Consider the following 16982-nt stretch of genomic DNA (forward strand, 5'->3'; position numbering starts at 1 on the left):
TGATCCAAATACAAAATGACCTAAATTGTTTTACAAATCAAATTATATACTAATACAAATTATACACTATATTAGTTAGGGTATAGGATTCAGCAGCAGTAACAAATTGATTTCTCTGACATTCTGCAGTTAATCAGTCCAGGTCAGTCCAAGTTGAACAGACAGCCCCACTTCACACATCTTTCAGGTACCCAGATTCTATTCATTTTGTTGATCTACCATCACAGGTGTTTTCCTAGTTTTTATGGTCAATATTAAAGTCACCACTCTGTCCATGTTTCATCCTGTGGGAAAAGGGAAAGAGCAAGCAGAGGGCAAGCAATATCAACTTTAAGTGTATGAAGTAGAATTTGCACATATCGTCTGCTTATATCCCAGTGGTGAAAAGCCATGTGGCCACCCAATTACAAGGGAATATGAGAAACATGGGCTCTAGTGGGGCAGGCAAAACCTGGACAGGGATGGGGGCTCTGTTAGTAAAAGGAAGAATGAGGGAATGGATGCTGGGGACAGGAGCATCCTGTGTTATTAGTCAACCTCTCTGAGAGCTAAGTATTGTGAGAACCGCTTTTTTCACCACATACCAAATTTAACCCTTCTCCAGGGGAAACAACTGGAAATCCCACCCAGATTCTGAATCCAGCAAAATCTTCAGGATTTCTGGGTGACTCTAAGGAAGGAAGAACGAAAGACTAGATACTTGGGAGGACAGTACCTGCCTGTTTCAAATATAAATTTGACGTCTTCCCTGTAACCCTCAAACACATAGGCAGATGCATTTTTTTGTGTGTTTGACTTTGGCATAACAAGGTGTAGTCACAATTTTAAGCATGCTAAACATGGGTCCACAATGTAGTAAAATAAATCAGAGGAATAATGCAATTTATATCAGCTATACAATAGCCTCATGTAGACCAAATGTAATTTTACAAGGGACTGCAAACAACAGGATAAAAAGAGGCCTAAGAATGATGGTAATGCTTGAAAAAGGAAAAAGAACTAAATATTTATTCATCCATGTAAAATTGATTCAAGATATAACATCAACATATATATTTTATCTGGTAGGCAGTTAATGTGATAAAGGACTATAAATAAAACATTAGCCAACAACTTCATATTTTAAAATTTATAAGCTTGACTCAAATGACGCCCAAATGCAGAGGAGTTTAATAATTTAAAAGGTTTAAATCTGTGATCTAAAGGGAGCTTTTAACATGACATACTTAGGGCCTGCCCCGTGGCTTAGCGGTTAAGTGCACGCGCTCCGCTGCTAGCAGCCCGGGTTCGGATCCCGGGCGAGCACCAACACACCGCTTCTCCGGCCATGTTGAGGCCGCATCCCACATACAGCAACTAGAATGGATGTGCAACTACGACATAAAACTATCTACTGGGGCTTTGGGGGAAAAATAAATAAATAAAATCTTTAAAAAAAAAAAACATGAAATACTTATTGTACTTATGTTGGACAAAATGAAAACATTTTACTGGGTTACACTAACTGTTCAGTTTGCCTTAACCTAACTAGGTATTATCATTATTTATATGTATTTTAATTCCAAAGCATCAAGTTTTTTATCATAAATTTTCTCTGAGAATAAAAAGATTAAAAAAATTTTTGAATAAAAAAAATCAACATACTTAAGTGGCTTAAAAGTCAGCTTTCCACACATAATTGAAAGATTTGAATTTTGCCTTTTTTTTTTATTATCCCAGCAAATGTTACACTAGAGAAAATGATTGGGAAAATACAAACAAGTTCATTAAAAACACAGGCTGATTATTCATATCTACTACATTCAGAAATATGCAAAACAATTTAGTTATATTGCAAAGCTGTAATTCCTTTTCCGAACAAAGCATTATTTTATAAAACTGTAGTGTTGTATTGATTCAATTTTAATACAAAATACTTATATACACAATACAATATAAAAGTAAACTGTGGTATAGTGCCTTCCACAAAGGATATATTAAGGCGCTTTACAAATATAGCAACGTTGACCCAAATTACTTTTTTAGATTAAAACAAACAGGCTAAATGTTTCACTTTAAATATCAAAGGGATGTTTGTTTATTTTTGTTTATTAAAGAAAAATTTCTAAAGTACCTTAGGTAACAGCAGCAGCAATATCTAAAAATCCTCCCACTGTATTCTCTAATTTCTAACATATTATTAAGTCAGAATAAAACATTTCCACTCACAGTTTTGCACTTTGCAACAGCAGAAGGTAATAACTTTTTCAAAAAGTCAATCTCAAAGTGACTTCTTAGTCATACATTCTAGTTTCTATTACAAATAAGGTAGAAAAGATACAGCAACAGGGCCTGCCTTAGGACGTCACTGGACAATACATAACAGTATCTACAATTACATAATTATAGAGCACATTTTATAAATACTATTGATATGCATAAAGAGGGTTAAGTATAACAAAGACAGCAAGTTTTTTTAATGAATGGGAAAATTATTTTTAAAACAAAACATGTATAACCAATGTTTTCACTCCACTTCAGTTGAGCGCATATAGATTTTGAGGTTGTGCTCATCTTTTTGGTCAGGAAGCACCAGATTCTATACTGGAGGAACTGGATATAGTTTGGGAATAAGACAGCTAGTAAGTATAGCCAAACTATTAAAACTGCAGATAGGAAAGACTTCTACACTGCTTCAAATAAACATAAACAACTTATAGTATCAGAGGAAATTTAAAAGAATACAAAATTTGTAGTCTCCTACATTTGAGGAACAAGGGCAACACAGATTTTGTGGGGAGGGAGGGAAAGGAGACAGCACCTCAGTTTTCCTACAACATAAATGTAACAAAGTTGGTTTTGGACTGTATTGCACCATAGTCCAGAAGTAAAACAACTAAATGGAAATTTAAATAAATCTGAGAACGCCTGAAGAGTAAGGGGATAGCTTAAAATTTTGAGTGCTGAGCTAAAAATTCTTGAACTAATTTGTTTTGCATAGAATTTTATAGGACTAATCAAATGTTCCATGAACTGAAAACTGCCATCTCATTATAGTGCATTTTCTTACAATTCCGATTAGAAGTCCTTCAGAAATATTTCTGTATCAAGCCTGTTAGGAGCCAAACATATATTTCAGTGCCCTCAAAAGGCTTAAAATGTTTTCGTGCTGTACCAGCAAGAGAGAGGCATTCATAGGGATATCTTATCACATGGTACAGACTTTCCATCACAAATTCTGTGTTTACACAAGATGTGCTAATCCGAGTACTAATCAGTAAATTTCAAGCAAAGTTCTTAGTTTAATATATCAGTGTTTTTATAGGACAGAGGTCCTTAAGCAAGAGTTTGTGACAGGTTTCAACACGTCCAGAATCCCTAAAACTGCATACAACAAATTTATGTGTATGTATTGATGTGCATTTTTCTAGGAAGAGAATCCACAGCTTTCATCAGACTCTCAAAAGGACCAATGACCCCGGAAACCCCATTACACAGTGGGTTATGCAGTAGTTTATAAGCTGAGCTCTGAGAGGGCCACCTGGAGAAAGGTGGAAAATGTGAGCTAATCTTCTTTGCCCTCCCCAATTCAACTGAAACAGCATTGCCTTTACTTTTACTTATATATATGATTTCCATTAGCTTTTATGTGAAGAAAGCTAGAAGTCTGAAAATCATTAAAATTATGTCTCTTACCCATAAATAGTAAGTTTGGATAGAACAATTCCTTATCAGTGGAGCTTAAGAAAAGGAAATAAAATATCAATTTAACTAATGTCAGAATACAGTCCTTTTCCCCTTCCTAAAAGATAAGCTAAATGTATTTTGGTATGAAACCACGAGTTTTCCTTAAAATCTAAGCATTATATATAATAGGCATGCTGAAAAACATATTATTTAACCTTATATGAGTTGGGAGGATTTGGATTTTCTACTAAGACCACTATGTAACTTTTCCTAATTACTAATGGCCACCTTAATTAAGAGTTAAATAATAATTAATTTTTTCACCCATTAATCTGCCCAGAGGTAAAATATTGCCAAACAGCCAGATTTCCCTTTGCCAGTTACAATCCGTGTATGCAGCACTGTTCTGCAAGAGAAAATCTATAACATTACTGATATCACAACTGTCACTATGTAGAAAAAGTACTTTTCTACTGTGTATCCACAAATAATTTCTAATCCAAATTTCATATGAAACTGAAAATAATCTCTGCAAGGATAGTGGAAAATTTCTTTTAATTTCGAAGTTTGAAAGATCTTAGCTTTTAGTATTGAAAATTTTGATTTATGGCAGTTGTGTTCCCTTTTAAAACTGGAAGCAGCCTTAAAAATATCAAGATGGAAAGAAAAATGGTAGTGCTTTACTTCTTTTAAAGCCAGTAATTCTTGAGAAATAAATGCTAGAAGGTTAAATATTCCACAGAAGGAAAAAAAAGATAAGCTGTGTTATTTTTCCTTCTGATGAACATACTGATTCAACTCTGTAGTTCTCAGTTCCAGGATGTGAATTATACAGATTATCATTAACCTAGGAACACTCACGATCGGGATGGCTTAATTTCTATAGCTTATTCTGTACCAAAAACAAGGTTATGAGGGGAAAAAAAGGAGCTCTGTAAATGTGGGGTATATTTCATATTTGGTTAAAGCAAGATAAAACTAAAACTGTCTTTCAAAACCATTTCAAAAACTCTTGTCTTTTAAAATTATTTAGCGTATGTACAAATAGATACCAGGCTTCACCTTTTAAACAAAGCACTGTTTTTTAAGTACTTTAAGTACCGAGAACTGATTATAATATTCAGTTCATAATTTACTTTCTTTATAACAATTTTTTTCTAAATTAATGATTAAAAAAGCTGGAATAAATTAACATTTTTAAAGGATTTCCCATAATTTAGGAACATAAAATATTGTACACAGAGCACACATACATAGCTCTGTAACATCTGCATAATTTTACTCTCAAAAAAACACAAAAAACCCTGTGTTTCAGGCCTTTTTGCAAATCCTCATTACAATTATTTCCTAGCGTCTTAAACATAAACTAGATCACGATTTTTGATCTCTGAGCCTGTGTGCTGATCATCTTCATCTGACTGTTGCTCTGAACCTTGTGAATTAATATATTCATATTCAATAGGCTTTGGATAATTATATGGGTAGCCATTGTCATCAAAAAACCTCCGAAAGGTAAATTCATAGAAAGCATGTTCAGGGTGCTTTCCATTTTTATACCATCCGTTGAGAGTGTCATTTACATTTTCTTCCTCATTATCATCACTCCATAACTTATCAGGATCAACAGGATCAAAATTTGATGTATCTGTTGGGTGTGTGATTTTAGGAATGTATGAAGCAGACTGTTGTCTCAGGTCACTGGAGAAATCAATTGTTTTAAAAAATGGATGAGCTTTTATTTCATCAGCACCATTCTTGCCTAAGCGGTCTTCTGGTCCTCGGCAAAGTTTAATAATAAGATCAGAGGCTTCAGGACTCAGTTTAGCTTGCGGTGGAATGTGAAGAGACGTTTGCCAATTGATAACCTTTAAGGAAGATATTTAAAAATCAGGAGGGAAGAGATAAATAAGAAAAACAAAAAATTTTCCCCAAGTTTTATACCAATAAGTTTTACTGGATTAACAACTGCACAGTTTTCGCCTTCCTTACCTTTAATAATGAATCATTGGTGGGAAATAACTTTTCCTCCCATCCCCTCCTCTCTCGGTGACTTAAGCTCATATTACAAGACTCACAGTAAGTTTTAGCTCCCCTGTCAAGCTCTTCTACTTATGGTAGAAATGACTATTTCTACTGTGCCTCCCCTGTTCTATATATTTACTTGTATCATAACATCTCTAATACTCTGTGGTACCTATTTATGTCTGTGTCCTTCTACTACAGTGTAAAATGCTTCGCAAATTGCCTGGCATATAATTAATAGATGTTCAATAAATGTTTATTCTGGCTTTGAATACACCAGAATGAAGGAGGGAGGGAGAAGGAAGGGAGAGAAAGTAGAGAAGGAAGAAGGGAAGGAAGGTAGTAGGTAGTCAATAAATATTTGTTAAATAAGTGAATAAATGAACCCCATTCTTCCTTATTCATATAGGAGCTTATCAGCTACTGCAGGGGGAAGAAAAATAAACCCCCTCCTCTAGTGTCTGTTCATCTTAAAGTCTTCTCCTGGGTTAGAGAAAGGAGATGCCTCAACTAATAATAAAATATTTCTTTGAATTCTTTTTGGAAAAAAATCATGATACGGTAGTAGTTATTTATGCCTGGTTCTGTCATCTGTTTCAGACAGGGGAAATGAAAATATACAGTCAACTGGACAGGTTCTTTACTTTGAAGTTACATTCAGGATTTTTTAATTTAAAGTAAAAATAAAAATAAAAGACTAGGTTTAGCAAAAAAAAAAAAGATTCAGTTAATTCAAAGATGAGTCAATAAAAATTAATGTAAACTAAAGTACATAAAGAAAAAAATGTAATAAAAAAAGAATAGAGCACAAGAGACATGTAGGACAAGATCAAATGTGTAGCATGTGAGGGCCGGCCCCGTGATTAGCCGTTAAGCGCGTGCGCTCCGCTGCTGGCGGCCCAGGTTCAGATCCCGGGCACACACCGACGCACTGCTTCTCCGGCCATGCTGAGGCCGCGTCCCACATACAGCAACTAGAGGGATGTGCAGCTATGACATACAACTATCTACTGGGGCTTTGGGGGAAAAATAAATAAATAAAATTATAAAAAAAAAAAAATGTAGCGTGTGTATACTAGTTAGAGTCCCAGGAAGAGAGGAGGAAGCAGAAGAAATCTTTGAGGAGGTTAATCACAGGGGATTTTCCAAAACCAATGAAAGTCGTCAACCTACAATTCAAGAAGCTTTGTGAACCTCAATCAAGATAAACACAAAGAAGACTACACACAGGCACAAAACATGGTGAAACTGCAGAAAACCAAGGTTAAAGAGAAAAAAATCCTAAAAGCAGCCAGAGAGAGAGGTTCCAGTTCTGAGTGAGATGTAATAGGTACACTCTACCCTGTCTTTCCCACTGAATGCAGCAACACAACCTGGACAGAATGCATGGAGCAGCAGCTACTTTAGGACCCTGGAAAGTAAACAGTAACAGGCAGACTGGGGAAGAAGATGAGAATTGGAAGTACCAAGGACTTGGTGGTGAACTGACCATTTTTTCCCTCTAGTATCCACTGGCTTAGACTCCAGTAGCCCAAACCCGAAGAGGGACAGCACAGACAGACTGAGCTCCAAGAAAAGCCTCTCTAGCTGACGCTCAGGGAGCAGGACAGGGGCTTCCTGGCCACAACAGAGGTGTGATAGGGCCACCTAAAGTCTCTGAGAGAGGGGACCCTTCCTCTGCAACTGGAAATCAAATCATACAGCATGTGGTCTCAGAAGGATGGATCGAATCCCTGTTGCATTTTTGCTCTCTCTGTGCTCTCACTGCCTTGTCCTGGATGCAGGCAGTCATGAGACACGTGTGGCAGAGTAGGGTGAATAAAGCCTCATTTTCTGGTCAAATAACTGAAAAGGGGAACCAGAGGGAACTGGAAAGTACAAGGGACATGGCAGAGAAAGAGGAGATCGGGAAATTGACCCCATAAAGTTGTTTACAAACTGCTGGGCCACCTCCAGACTGTACCTGTGTGGATCTAATCCTAAAGAGCACATCAAAGACTCAGAATTGAACTAAGGAGCAGACCACAGCCCAGGGAGAGATATGCCTAGCAATGTGAAGACTCTGATCATGAAACTGACACTGAAGTCCCAAGCCACAAAAGGCTGGCTGGAACTTGTGGCTTGAACCAAGCCAGGTCTAATGCCTGCCAAAACAATGTCAAATTCTTCTTCAACAAGACCCAGAGTCTCATAACAATGTTGAAAATGTCCAGGATACAATCCAAAATTACTTGGCATACAAAGAACCATGAAAATTTCAACCCACACAGGAAAACAGTCAACAGACATCAGTGTTGAGAGGCTCCAGATGTCAGAATTATCCGACAAAGACTTTAAAGCAGCCGTTATAAAACTCCAAATAAGGATGAATACTCTTGAAATGAAAGACAAAGTCTCAGCAAAGAAACTGAAGATATGAGGAGGTACCAAATGGAAATTTAGAACTGAAAAACACTATAACCAAAATAAAATACCAATGGATGGGCTCAATAGCAGAATGGAGAGGTCAGAGGAAAAAATTAGTGAACTTAAAGATATACTGATAGAAATTATGCAATCATGCAATCTGAACAGAGAAAAAAGAGTTTAAAAATATGAGAATCTCAGGCCGGCCCTGTGGCTTAGCGGTTAAGTGCGTGCGCTCCGCTACTGGCGGCCTGGGTTGGGATCCCGGGCGCGCACCGACGCACCACTTCTCCGGCCATGCTGAGGCCGTGTCCCACATACAGCAACTAGAAGGATGTGCAATTACGATATACAACTATCTACTGGGGCTTTGGAGAAAAAAAGGAGGAGGATTGGCAATAGATGTTAGCTCAGAGCCGGTCTTCCTCAGCAAAAAGAGGAAGATTAGCATGGATGTTAGCTCAGGGCTGATCTTCCTCACCAAAAAAAAAAAAAAGAGAACCTCAGTAATCTGTGGAAGTATAGCAAAAGGTCTAACACTGGTGTCATTGGAGTTCCAAGAGAAACAAGTGTGTGGTGGCAGAAAAAAATATTTGAAGAAATGATGGCTGAAAACTCCGCAAATTTGACGAAAGACAAACCAATAAATTCAAGATGCTCAGTGAGCACCCAACAGGATAAGCCCTAAGAAATCCATGCCCAGACATAACCTAATTACCACGCTGAAAGCTAAAAGAAGTCTTGAAAGCTGCCAGTGAGAAATGATACATTACTTGAGGAACAAGGATTTGAATGACTGTAGATTTCTCATCAGAAACTGTGGAGGACAGGGGGCGGGCACTGTAAATTGCTGCAAGAACTGAAACCCAGAGCTCCATACTAAACGACAATAGCCTGTGGAAAGTGAAACAAAGCATTTTCAGATGAAGGAGAACTAAGAGAATCTCTTGTCAGCAAACCTGCTCTAAAATATCTGCTAAAGGAAGTGCTTCAGACAGAAGGGATGTGATACAGAAGGAATCTGAGAACATGAGGAATGCAGGAAGAGCAAGGAAAACGCTAAATATCTGGGTAAATATAAATGACTGTTCTTCTCATCTTGAGTTCTTTAAAATAAGTTGATGGTTGAAAACAAAAGTTGTAACGTTGTTGGGTGAGGTTTTAAATGTATGTAGATGTAATGTATAAAAGAACTAAAACATAAGGGTAGAAAATAAAGGGAGCTATATGGTAATAAGGTTCTACACTGAACTTGAAGTGGTAAAATATTATTTCTAAGTAGTGAAAACTTAGTAAGTATTTTGTAATCCCTAGAGCAACCTCTAACAAAACTATATAAAAGAGCTAATAGTCAAAAACACAGTAGAGGGAGAGCTCATGGAAAATGGTGAATAGGAAGCTTCAGGGGTCAGTGCCTCCACAAAAACAACCATGACGCTGGACAAAAAAAACTATCAGAATCAACTATTTGAAAACTCTGGAAACTGATCAGATACTTACAGCAACCAGGGAAGTGCTTCAAGAAGGGAGAGGCTGCTAAAATTTGGTAAGAACCAACTACCATTCACTATTCCTCAGCCCCACTGTGCTTATGGAGAGGGCAGCCCACCTTCCTGGGGCAGCTGGCTGGTACCAGGGTGAGCAGTAAGGACTCTGCCTTCCAAAAACTTGGGGATGTGCTTTTTCCGTTGGTCTTGGTGATTACCTTGAGGGACCAGCCCAGATACCTGCCTTTCTTTTGACCCCCTCAGGAAGATTTAAAGAGACAGACATGCTTTTCTTTTTTGATCCAGACATTTAAGGAAATCTCTTATCAGGTGACAGACTTGGGCTATTTTTCTTACTGTTGAGTTTTGAGAGTTCTTTATATAGTCTAGATACAAGCCCTTGGTTGGATATGTGATCTGCAAATATTTTCTCCCAAGCTGTAGCTTGTCTTTTTATTGTCTTGACTGTGTCTTTGACAGACTGAAAGTTTTTAATTTTGATGAAGTCCAATTTCTCAACTTTTTCTTTCATAGACCATAATTTTGGTGTCATTTCTAAGAACTCTTCACCCAACCCCAGGTCATAAAGATCGTCTCCTATGTTTTCTTCTAAAAGTATTATAGCTTTATGTTTTATCTCTAGATCTATGATCCACTTTGAGTTAATCTTTGTGTAAGGTCTAAGTTTTACCTTGAGGTTCAGTATTTTTTGTATATCGCTGACCAATTTTTCCAACACCATTTGTTGAGATACTGTCCTCTCTCCGTTTGCACCTCTGTCAAAGAGCAAACGGCCATATTTGTGTAGTCCTACTTCTCCATTCTCTATCCTGTTCCACTGATCTATGTGTGTATCCTTTTACAAATATCACACTGTCTGGGTTACTGTAACTTCACAGTAAGTCTTCAAATCAAGCAGTTAATTTCTCTTTGCTTTTAAAAAATTGTTTTCGTTATTCCAGTTTCTTTGTCCACCCAAACAAATTTTAGAATTGGCTGATCTATATCTATAAACATTCCTTCTGGGAATTTTTATTGGAATTGAGTTAAATCTACAGATTAATTTGGAGGGAACTAATAGCTTTACTATGTTGAGTCTCCCAATCCATCAACACATAATGTGTCTCCATTTATGGATCTTGCTCGACTTTCGATGGGGTTACGTCCTGATAAACTCATTGTAAGTTGGATATATCCTAAGTCAAAAATGCATTTAGTACACCTAATCTACACCTAGCCTACCTTAAATGTGCTCAGGACACTTACGTTAGCCTACAGTTGGGCAAAATCATCTAATACAAAGCCTATTTTATAATTAAGTGTTGAATAGCTCATGTAATTTATTGAATACCGTACTGAAAGTGAAAAACAGAATGGCTGTGTCGGTACAGAATGGCTGTTAAGTGTATCAGTTGTTTACCATCGTGATCACGTGGCTGACTCGGGGGAGCTGTGGCTGCTGCCACTGCCCAGCATCACGAGAGAGGATTGTACCACATATCTCTAGCCTAGAAAAAGATCAAAATTCAAAATTCCAAGTATGGTTTCTACTGAATGTGTATTGCTTTTGCACCACTGTAAAGTTGAAAAATCTTAAGTTGAACTATCATAAGTTGGGGACTGTCTGTATTAAGATCTTCCTTCATTTCTTTCATCAGAGTTTGTAGTTTTCAGCATACAGATCTTGTTCGTGTTCTATCAGATTTGTATCTATTTCATTTTGGGGAAGCTATTGTAAACAGTATTGTTTTTAAATTTCAGTTTCCAGTTGTTCATTGCTTGAATATAGAAATATAATAGATTTTTATATATTACCCTTATATCCTACAACCTTGCTAAACATATTAGTTCCGTGGGTTTTCTCATAGATTCCCTGGGATTTTCTATATAGAAAATTAGGTCACTTGTGAATAGGGGAAGTTTTTATTTCTCATCTGTATGCCTTTTATTTCTTTTTGTTGCTGTATTACACAGACTAAGACTTCCAGAACTTTGTTGAATAAGACTGGTGAGAATAGACATCCTTGCCTGTTCTTGATCTTAGGGAGAAAGCATTCAATTTTTCACACACACAAATATATATGTATTTATATATATTTTACATATGTTATATGTATGTTATATATATATATTAAAATAAAGGAGAAATAAAGAAACTTTCAGACAAACAAATCTGACACAAACATGAGGGAATGCATTACCAGGAAACTTGTACTAAAAGAAATTCTAAGGGGAAGTTTTTTGTTTTTTTTTTGTGAGGAAGATCAGCCCTGAGCTAACATCCGTGCTAATCCTCCTCTTTTTGCTGAGGAAGACTGGCTCTCAGCTAACATCTATTGCCAATCCTCCGCCTTTTTCCTCCCCAAAGCCCCAGTAGATAGTTGTGTGTCATAGTTGCACATCCTTCTAGTTGCTGTATGTGGGACGTGGCCTCAGCATGGCTGGAGAAGCAGTGCGTCAGTGCGCGCCCGGGATCCGAACCTCGGCCGCCAGTAGCGGAGCGCGCGCACTTAACTGCTAAGCCACGGGGCCGGCCCCTCTAAGGGAAAGTTTTAAATGTAATATATTAAATGCAATGACAGAAGTAGTTACAACTTGTGGGGGAGCATCGTAGAAGAGATGATAGCTCAAGATACTCTCAAACAATGTTTAAGAATGATCAGGAGTTAACCAGGCTTCCAAAAGGGGGGAGAGTGTTGTAGAAGATGGGAGAGAAGGAAGAAGGACATTCCAGACAGAGGGAATGGTATGAACAGAGGATAAACCTGGACTTTAACCCACAGACAAGGGAACCAGTAAAGGGTTTTTAATGGACAGTTTATGGTCAAAATTGTGGGCAGCTTCTCATTTAAGTGCCAGGGGTAATTTCAAGTGGAGATATAGATATCTGTTAGTTGTTTGAAGCTAGAATGTGCATGGAAGGAAACAAAGCCAGTGGGTAACAAAGAGTGAACTGGAATAAATCTTCAAAAGGTACTAAAGAATTCTATGAGAATGAAATATGAGTATAGTGTAGGAGTGAGGGAGGATCTAAGAGTATGGTGACAGTGGGATGATAGAGATTAGAGTTCATGCATGGAATTTCAGTGGGTTCCTATATCCTTACAAGTTCATTCCTTAATTCTAGATTAAGATGCTCTAAGTAAAGGACTGATAAAGGTCTACGGTATAGGGATTTTGTGATAATTCTTTTGGTATAGATTCTATATCTTACCTTCATTTGTGTTTCTAATGGTGTTTGTGCCAGGAAAGGAGGTTGTCCCACCAGCATTTCAAAAAGAATTACACCAACACTCCACCAATCACATAACTGTGTATAACCTAAAATAAGATACCAAAGTTATAGTTATTCATAAGCACTTTTTAAAAAGTGCTCAGAAATAGTACAATCAAAATTAATATGAAACCACCAATTTATACTGTAAAATTAATACTTTTATTAGAAACCTGAAAAATAAGCCATATTCTAATGTAAGTTTCAGCTGGTCTCAAGTCCTATTGAGATTATTTATGAAACAAATGTTTTACCTGTTCGTAACAACACTTCAGGTGCAATATAATTGGGAGTCCCGACCAAAGAATGTGCTAGACATCGCTGGTGCTGGCGTGCAGCTCTCCGCTCTAGTGGCTTCAGTCTATCTCCACATCGACAGTTAGAGGGGTCACCCCATTCATTACTGAAATCCATGCTATCTTGCCGTGGATGGTCACCTGTATAGTTTAAAATGAAAACAGCCACAAGAACAAGAGTAAACCTGAAGTCTGTTTAATCTTTTGACACCACGGTTTAGAGTTCACATTCTCCCCTTGTGACAAGCTAAGACATAACATATGCCAAATCACTTGATGGTGTTTATTACTGACTAGAGCCTGTGCTCTGAGATATCAATAGGACGAATTTTACACTAAGAAAAATCAGCCCAAGATTCAGTAATTTACTCAATGTTAAATGATGACAATAAAAGTCATGAGTAGGAAAGATTAGAGTTTGTTATTCAGACTGCTCCCCATTACTACTCTGGACAAAGGTTCATTCATTCAACAAGTGACAACGATAAATAAGAAAGACAGGGTTCTTCTCTCAGGCAGTCTCTGTAGGGGAGAAACACAACAAACAAACACATACATGAGAAACAGTGATGCATCCCATACAGAGAATCAACATAGGGTGATATGACAGACGTGCTAGGGTGGCTCGGGAAGACGAACTGAGGTGACATATGTAAAAAACAAGAGGGACTCAACGATTTGAAAACCAGGGCAAGGCATTCTACACAGAAACAACAGTAACAGAGAGAAGATCAGTGTGGTTAATAAGAGGAGACTGGTAGGAAATTTTTATTTTATATAAAATAAAATTTTATATAAAATTTATTTTTTTAATAAATCATAATAAAAATATTTTTAATTTAATGGTAGGGTAGCCAGCGCCCATGGGTTTTGTAAGCAAAAGACATGGTTTGCCTTTTCCCTCTAAGTACAGTGCGAAGATACTGGAGAGTTTAAAGCAAGAGAATGACAAGATCTGATTTATATTTAAAAAAGAACACTGCTGTATAGAGAATAGATTTTAGGGAGGACAAGAATGAAGAGAGACCAGTTAAGAGGCTATTCTAGTTCAGCTTGGACTATGACAGTAATAATGGAGATGGAAAAAAGTGAACAGATTCAGGATATATTTAGTGGTGGAGTAAGCAGAACTTACTGATGGATTAGATGAGGGGAGGTGGGGAAAAAAAGAATCAAGGATAACTAGGTGGGTAGTGGTGGTACAATTTACTAAAATGGGGAAAACTGGAAGGGGAACAAATATGGAGGGGGAGAAATTAAGAGTTATTTACTGGCAATGTTGAGTTTTAAAGGCCTATTAGAAATCCATGTGTTGGGCCGGCCCTGTGGCTTGGTGGTTAAGCGCGCGCGCTGAGATGCTGGTGGCCCGGGTTCGGATCCCGGGTGCGCATCGAGGCACCACTTCTCCGTTCATCCTGAGGCCGAGTCCCACATGCAGCAACTAGAAGGATGTGCAGCTACGACACACAACTATCCAATGGGGCTTTGGGGGGAAAAAATAAAATAAATAAAATCTTTAAAAAAAAAAAAAAAGAAATCCATGTGAAAGGGAGAGGCCATTTCTGGAGAGAAAGATTTGGAAGTCACTGATATAGAGATGGTATTTAAAGCCATGACTGGATGAAAGCACCTAGAAAAATATATCTGAAATTAACCTAATTGTAATAATCCTATGCGTCGTTTGATTAAAATAAAATTTCTACCCTCTGGTGAAGATTTTCAATCAGAAGACTGGAACAGAGCTAAGATTCATATTTTAGGAAGAGCCCCAAGTAATTCAGGTGAATCTGGGGAGATATTAAAGTACATTAAACCGAACATTAAAGTAGGTTCAGGTGTCTCAGATGTATCCACTTACTGTCAGTCTGCCTGTGTTCACACAAGCACAGGAGGCTAATGCACTTCAGAGGATTGCTGTGAGCATTCAATTAGAATATATGTCAAGCACCTAGTTATAGTAAGTATTCAACGAATGTTAGATCGACTTACACTTCCATCAGCGGCTGAAAGGGATCCTGGTGAGGCAGTGTGGTGTAGTAGAAATAACATGGGCCCAGTAATCAGATACACCTGGGTTCAAAGCTTAGCCCTTACACTTGTTTTCTGTCTGACCCTGGGCAAGTTTCTTCACCTAACTAAGCCTCAGTTTCTTCATCCTGCCTCACAATGACATTGTGAGGATTAAATAGAATCATGTACATAAAGTAGTTATGGTTAAATAAGTTGTGTAATAGTCATACAATGAAATCCTAAATAGCAGTGAAAATAAATGTTATATGCAATAACATAGATAAACCTCAAACACATAAAAGAAGTCAACATAGAAGAATACATACAGAATGATTATATTTAAATAAAGGTTCAAGAGTAGGCAAAATGAAATAGTATATTTTTTAGGAATATATACATATATGGTAAAAGTATAGAGAAATGTATAAAGAATTGATTACAAAGTTCTGAAATAATGGCTACCTCTGTGGAGGAAAGAAGGGGAAGTGATTGTTTTAGAGGCATTGAAAGTACTGATAATCTAGTTCTTAAGCTGAATGATGGTTATGCGGCTTCATTTAAAAATTATTTTTAAAATGTTATTTCTCTGACATATTTCAAATTAACAAAACGTAAGGAGGTTAACTCAAATGTTAGTGACATTTAGAAATAACCGAATCTAACACAATCTTTCATTTTATATGTCTCAGTGTCTAAAGGATTCACCACATTCATCCAACAGAGTCAGGACCCAACCCAGGACTCCTGGTTCCCATTCAGGGACAATACCATCTTATATTTTATTGTATTAATAAATCATATTAACATGTACAAATAAACTTTATGATTTTACTCACCACTCTGATAGTACTTAGAATCATGTGTCCATCTGAAGCCGGTGCAGAGGCCGAAGTCAGTCAATTTAATATGACCATCACGATCAATCAAAATGTTATCCGGTTTAATATCTCTATGAATAAAACCCATTTTATGAACACTTTCGACTGCACAGGTAAGTTCTGCTATGTAGAATCGTGCCAGATTTTCTGGAAAGATGCCCATTCTAATTAATAGACTCATCATATCACCCCCAGGAATATAGTCCATTACAAAGTACAAATGGTCCTTATCTTGGAATGAATAATACAGACGAACTACCCACTCATTGTCAGCTTCCGCCAGGATGTCTCTCTCTGCTTTAACATGAGCAACTTGGTTTCGAAGGAGAACATCTTTCTTTCGAAGAGTTTTTGTTGCATACAAAGCCTTAGTATCTACTTTTCTTGCTAGACAGACTTCACCAAATGCTCCTATTCCTAGTGTCTTTATCTTCACAAACATAGACTTGTCCATTTTAGCCCTCTTAAGACGGATATAATTAGACTCTTTTTGGCACAGCATCTTTCTCATTTGATCCTGGGCATCTTGAGATAATCCAACCTAGACAAATAAACTAAATGTTAAATGAGGAATTATCTTCTATACTATTAAGAAATAGCTTGAAAAAAAAACAGGCATATATTTAAAGGTTAAATGCATAATAATTTTTAATAAAGCATGTTAGAAATTTAGAATATATTTCATAGAAAATTAATTATCAAAAGTGCAGCTTCCCCGGGATAGTTAACAGGATATACAGGGTGAGTATATATATGCAGATGGTGCTGTGGAGAGCAAGAAGACAATACCAATGGTCAGCTGTCTGCTCCTCTCTAATGCACTCAAAAGAAATGTTCCCAGTGTGCAATAACCAAACATCTGTTAACATGCATCCTCATCTCTCTCTCCATGCATATTCATCTCAAATTACATGACTAGACTGCCTTCATTATATGCTTCTCT

The 16982-nt window shown here is 37.1% G+C and overlaps 1 protein-coding gene across 4 annotated transcripts in view; it reads right to left on the bottom strand.

Annotated features, from left to right (window-relative positions):
• Positions 1 to 1678: 1678 nt before the first annotated feature.
• Positions 1679 to 16982, bottom strand: part of LATS1 (large tumor suppressor kinase 1) — a 42320-nt gene continuing 27016 nt past the window's right edge. For all 4 annotated transcript variants that reach the window (XM_087425231.1, XM_087425232.1, XM_087425233.1 and 1 more), the window contains 4 exons: positions 15998 to 16580; positions 13110 to 13292; positions 12796 to 12902; positions 1679 to 5531 (listed from right to left, as the gene is read on the bottom strand). In XM_087425231.1, the coding sequence (XP_087281357.1) occupies positions 5022 to 5531; positions 12796 to 12902; positions 13110 to 13292; positions 15998 to 16580 (1383 nt within the window). In that variant the 3' untranslated portion in view covers positions 1679 to 5021. The remainder of the gene's footprint in view (positions 5532 to 12795; positions 12903 to 13109; positions 13293 to 15997; positions 16581 to 16982) is intronic.

This window comes from Ceratotherium simum, chromosome 38 (assembly GCF_057802395.1).
Source record: "Ceratotherium simum simum isolate JZ-2026a chromosome 38, ASM5780239v1, whole genome shotgun sequence".
Classification (NCBI taxonomy): domain Eukaryota; kingdom Metazoa; phylum Chordata; class Mammalia; order Perissodactyla; family Rhinocerotidae; genus Ceratotherium; species Ceratotherium simum.